Consider the following 6,267-nt stretch of genomic DNA (forward strand, 5'->3'; position numbering starts at 1 on the left):
TGTTGGCGGTGGTTGTTCAGTAGCTAAGTTGGTTCCAATTCTTTTTTGACCCCATGGACTGTAGCCCGCCAGGATCCTCTGTCCACGGGATTTCCCAGGCAGGGATGCTAGAGTGGGTTGCCATTTCCTCCTCCAGGGGATCTTCCCAACCCAGGGATTGAACCCACGTCTCTTGCTTGGCAGGCAGATTCTTTACCACTGAGTCTAGTGTTTCCCAGGTGGCACTAGTGGTCAAGAACTCACCTGCCAATGCAGGAGACATAAGAGATGTGGGTTTGATCCCAGGGTTGGGAAGATCCCCTAGAGAAGGGACTGGCAACCCTCCAACATTCTTATCTGAAGAATCTCATGGGCAGAGGAGCCTAGTGGGCTGTAGTCCAGTGGGTCACAAAGAGTTGGACACGACTGAAGCAACTTCGCACACATGCACGCCTGCATATAGGCATTAAGGGCTTTCCTGGTGGCTCAGTGGTTAAGAATCTGCCTACCAATGCAGGAGACGCAGGTTCAATCCCTGGTCCAGGAAGATCCCACATGCTGCAGAAACCCAGCCTGTGCACTGCAGCTACTTAGCCTGTGCATAGGGCTCATGCTCTGCAACAAGAGCAACCACTGCGACGTGGAGCCCACACACTGCAGCCAGAGTAGCCCCCGCTCACCAAAACTGGAGAAAGCCCCAGGTGCAGTGATGAAGATCCAGTGCAGCCATAAATAAATAAATAAATGATGAAAAAAAAAAGAGGTATTTCAGGGATTTCCCTAGTGGTCCAGTGGTAAGAATCCGTCTTCCATAGCCTGAATGGGAGGGGGGTTTTGGGGGGAAATGGATACATGTATCTGTATGACTGAGTCCCTTCCCTGTTCACCTCAAATTATCACAACATTGTTAATCAGCTATACCCCAATACAAAGTAAAAAAGTTAAAAAAAAAAAATCTGTGGGATTTTGGTGAACTAAAATCCCACAGACAGAAGGGCACCTGAGCTCTTACGCCACAACTGGAGAGAAGCCGGGGCGCTGAAATGAAAGATCCCGTCTGTTACAGCAAAGATCCTGCCTGCTGCAACTAAGACACAGTGCGGCCAAAAATAAATTAAAAAAATTCTTTAACAAATGGTATTTCAATGTCTTGCAGATCTTTCTAATTTTATTTTGTCAGGGATACAAAAAAGTTTAACTCAATGGCTTTTAATTATCTTGAACTATGTCCACAGCACATCCAACTAATGGACCTGGAATCTTATAGCACCCATCTCAAGCTTGTATTTTACAGACTGGGAAACTGGGACTCAAGTGTCCTGATTTCAAGTTCAATGTTCTTTTCACTATTTATGTCAGGCTATAAAATCTACAAAGCAACTTCTATCACTGCTACTGCAATGTTCCTGTGCTCAGAGAAAGCGTTTAGAATTAATGTGTGACACACTCCTCAAAGACGGATAGATTTAGAAAATGACTACTTTGCAATCCCTAATGAAACAACAGATCTAAAGCACAACAATCAAGAAACACGAAAGTCATTAAGTGAACTTTAGGGAAACTCTATAATAAAAAAGCTTAGGCTGACAATCTCCCCATTAAGTCTGACATCCAAACGTGGGGCAACCAGACAGGAGGATCCCCCGATACGACGCACCAGGCAGCAGGCTGGGTGTCACCATGAGGGCGTGTGGCCAAAGCAACAAAAAGAACCCAAACTGACCCCAAGTCTAAACAAGTCACTGGAGAGAAATACTAGCTTACAGGAATCTGGAGGCGAGAGGTATGTGTGACTCAACAGCGAGGATGGAGCCATCCAGCCTATCTCAGTCCCTGGGCAAATCTACGGGACAATGACCCAGTGCTTCTCCCACAGATAAGTGGCATCAAAAGACAAAGACAGAAGGGACTTCTCTGGCGGTCTAGTGGCTAAGACTCTACACTCAATGGAGGGGGCCCAGGTTCGATCTCTGGTTGAGGAACTAATAAGATAAGATCCCACGCGCTGCAACTAAGACCCAGCACAGTCAAACGAATAAATATTTTTTAAAAAATGAAACACAAGAGAAAGAAGAGAGGAGGAAGGAAGGAGAGAGGGAGGGAAGGAAGGAGAAGGAACTGTTAGTGATGAAGAGAGACCTTAGGGATTCACTGAAGTGCAAAATATGGACCTTGATTGAGTATTAATTTGAACAAATAGTAAAAAGATACTTTTGAGACAAACAGGGAGACCTTAAGGTGGTGTAGTCATTAGACAATATTAAAAAGTTACTGTGAATGTGGCTGGGTCTAATAAAAGTCCTTATCTGTTAGAGCTACAGAATGAAGTACATATGCGTGAAAAGACATGATGTCTGTTGTTTTTGCTAAGTCATGTTCAACTCTGTGTGACCCCATGGATTGTAGCTACCCGCCAGGCTCCTCTGTCCATGGGATTTTCCAGGCAAGAATACTAGAGTGGCTTGCCATTTCCTACTCCAGGGGATCTTCCTGACCTAGGGATTGAATGCAAGATGCAAGATGTCTCTTGCATCTCCTGCATTGGCAGGTGGATTCTTTACCACTAAGCCACCAGAGAAACCTGACATTATGTCTAGGGTTTGCTTTAAAATGTTTCAGGAAAAAACAGGACCGATGGGGGAAGATGAAACAAAGGCGGCAGAAAGGGGATGGTTACTGGAACTCTGGGATTAGAAGTAGTCTTTCTACATCTGTACTTGAAATTTTCTATAATAAAATGTCTTTTAAAAATCCCCCAGAATGTACGTGCATGTGCCCAGGTAATTGGAAAGAGGAAGTCTGGGTGTGGTGACATCTGTGGCAACATTCTGTTCCTCCTTAAACCCAGGCTGCTAACCTCTTCCCCCAGACACGAAGACACCATCATTCTAACAGAAAGTGACGTTCGCACACAATGACGGAAAATGTTCAGATACTACAGGTGGGGTCAAAAGAAAAGGAAGCACGTACACTTTTGCTGGTGCTGAGATTCTCAGAGCTGATGGGAAGCAGGGTGCTCAGCTCCAGGTCCGTGACCATCTGACGGGATTCTGCCAGCAAACGCTGAAGCTTACTCGTGGGAGAAAAATCATCCTGGGAACACAACACAGTTCAAGCACTGATGAAATCAAGAAACAATTTCCAACGTTTATGTCTACAAGAACAATCTAACAGACACGAACATCAACTATTCATGACTAGTTCTTTGACTTTAGGTGTTTGTTACATGCCAAAGCAGAACACTAAATACTAAAAGAACCAAATTTCAGTTCTTTCTTAAAACCTATTTGACCAGATAATTTGACTTCAACAGAACTTACTACAACTAATTAAGTAACACCCATGTGATAAAAGAATCGTAGGCATTGTTTACCTTTCTTAAATCAACTTGTCAAGGGTGTAATTATCAAGTCAAAACACTTACAAAATGCAACTTTAACACTTAAGGCTTGCTAGCTTTTAAATTGTTTAATTTTTGGTCACACCATAGAGCATGTAGGTTAGTTCCCTGACCAGGGATCAAACCTAGGTCCTTTGCATTGGGAGCACAGAGTCTTAACCACTGGACTGCCAGGGAAGTCCTCTGTTAGCTTTCAAAAATATGTGGAAATATACCTTAGTTTGTTCATTCTTGTTTAATTTTCTTTGTGTTAAAAGTTTTTCACAGTATATAACGTGTGTACAACCTGTGAGTTTTCCACGGTAAACATACAACTAACTATATACAATTAACATCTGGTGAGTTCTGGCACATGTACACACCCATGAAACCATTCCCATGATGAATACAGGTCACATTTGCCATGCCTGTGTCCCTGGGGAAATCCTGCCTCTCAGAGTCCCTCCTTCCCATTCCCAGACAACTACTGATCTGCTTTCTCTCACAGGAGATTAGTTTGCATTTTCTAGAATTTTGTGTAAATGCATTACACACTTTCGTCTGTCTGGCTTCTTATCTCAGCATAATTATCTTGTTGTACACCCATGCTGTATGTGTATAAATAGTTCATTCCTTTTTATTGCTGAGAAGTACTCCATTGTATGGATAAACCACCCTCTGTAGCATACTCAGGTTGTTCCCAGTTTTGTTTAACTAGTGAAAATAAAGCTGCTTGAATATTTATGTGGACATATGTTTCCATTTCTCCAGGAGTAGAATAGCTGGGTCATATGGTAGGTGTATTTTTAACTTTTTTTTTAAAGCAGTTATTTTAATAGAAAGTACCCAAGTGTTTTCCAAAGTGGCTCTGCCATTTACATTCCCGCCATCAGTGAATGAACAGCTCAGATGCTCCTGATTCTAGTCAACACTTAGGACCATCAATTCATAACAAAGAGAACCAACACTCATCAAAACACACATTAGCGGCCAAGCCCTACGACATCCCCTTGAAACCAAGGAACTGTGATGCTGTGTGTGTGTGTTAGTGGCTCAGTCGTGTCTGACTCTTTGCGACCCCATGGACTGCAGCCCACCAGGCTTGTGTGTCCATGAGGTTTTCCAGGCAAGGATACTGGAGTGGCTTGCCATTTCCTTCTGCAATGGATCTTCCCAACTCAGGGATCAAACCCAGGTCTCCTGCATTGGAGGCAGATGCTTTATCATCTGAGCTATGAAGGAAGCCCCAACTGTGATGCTTTAATTATATATTTGTAGGTGAAGAAATTGAGGCTCAAAGAAGTTAAATAACTGTACTATGGTCACTGAGCTAAGACAAAGCAAACTGGGGATTTGAACTCAGATCAGATGCTTTCAAGGCCAGATATCTTCCCAAAAGAACCTCCAAAATGACTAAGTTTACTTGAACTAATTTTCTTTATGATACAGCTGCGATCAGAAGCCTGTTCATGATAAAGACACTGGCTCATCCACAACAGTGAGTGTAGAAACAACCCCAGGGCTTCCCAGGTGGCTCAGTCATGAAGAATCAGCCTGCTAATCCAGGAGCGCAGGAAAACTGGACTCCATCCCTGGGTGGGAAAGATCCCCTGGAGTAGGAAATGGCAGCCCAGTCCACTATTCTTGCCTGGAGAATTCCATGGACAGAGGAGCTGGTGAACTACAGTCCATGGAGTCGAAAAGAGTCGGACACGACTGAGCAACTAAACACACACCCACACGGAAATAACCTCACTGTCTGCATGTCAGGGTGTGAACAGACAGACTGCGGTGTATTCGGTCACTGGACAGCACACTGAGCAACCATCAGAATGAAGAGGCCAGGTCCACAATGTCAACACTGATGAGGGTCACAAAATACTGACAGCTGGAAAATCACACTGCAAAAGACATTTGTGTACATTTTAAACAAAGAGTCTATGCCCCAACCAGTAACACTGAAGAAGCTGAAGTTGAACGGTTCTATGAAGACCTACAAGACCTTTTAGAACTAACACCCAAAAAAGATGTCCTTTTCATTATAGGGGACTGGAATGCAAAAGTAGGAAGTCAAGAAACACCTGGAGGAACAGGCAAATTTGGCCTTGGAATACGGAATGAAGCAGGGCAGACTAATAGAACTTTGCCAAGAAAATGCACTGGTCATAGCAAACACCCTCTTCCAACAACACAAGAGAAGACTCTACACATGGACATCACCAGATGGTCAATACCACAATCAGACTGATTATGTTCTTTGCAGCCAAAGATGGAAAAGCTCTATACAGTCAACAAAAACAAGACTGGGAGCTGACTGTGGCTCAGATCATGAATTCCTTATTACCAAATTCAGACTTAAATTGAAGAAAGTAGGGAAAACCACTAGACCATTCAGGTATGACCTAAATCAAATCCCTTATGATTATACAGTGGAAGTGAGAAATAGATTTAAGGGCCTAGATCTGATAGATAGAGTGCCTGATAAACTGTGGAATGAGGTTCGTGACATTGTACAGGAGACAGGGATCAAGACCATTCCCATGGAAAAGAAATGCAAAAAAGCAAAATGGCTGTCTGGGGAGGCCTTACAAATAGCTGCGAAAAGAAGAGAAGTGAAAAGCAAAGGAGAAAAGGAAAGATATAAGCATCTGAATGCAGAGTTCCAAAGAATAGAAGAAGAGATAAGAAAGCCTTCCTCAGCGATCAATGCAAAGAAATAGAGGAAAACAACAGAATGGGAAAGACTAGAGATCTCTTCAAGAAAATTAGAGATACCAAGGGAACATTTCATGCAAAGATGGGCTCGATAAAGGACAGAAATGGTATGGACCTAACAGAAGCAGAAGATATTAAGAACAGGTGGCAAGAATACACAGAAGAACTGAACAAAAAAGATCTTCAGGACCAAG

The 6,267-nt window shown here is 43.1% G+C and overlaps 1 protein-coding gene across 1 annotated transcript in view; it reads right to left on the bottom strand.

The window, feature by feature from the left end:
- Positions 1–6,267, bottom strand: part of CCDC62 (coiled-coil domain containing 62) — a 42,351-nt gene that overhangs the window by 9,202 nt on the left and 26,882 nt on the right. Inside the window, exon 11 of the mRNA XM_010841310.1 lies at positions 2,950–3,072. Within this exon, the coding sequence (XP_010839612.1) occupies positions 2,950–3,072 (123 nt within the window). The remainder of the gene's footprint in view (positions 1–2,949; positions 3,073–6,267) is intronic.

This window comes from Bison bison, unplaced genomic scaffold (genome assembly GCF_000754665.1).
Source record: "Bison bison bison isolate TAMUID 2011002044 unplaced genomic scaffold, Bison_UMD1.0 scf7180017864160, whole genome shotgun sequence".
NCBI lineage: Eukaryota > Metazoa > Chordata > Mammalia > Artiodactyla > Bovidae > Bison > Bison bison.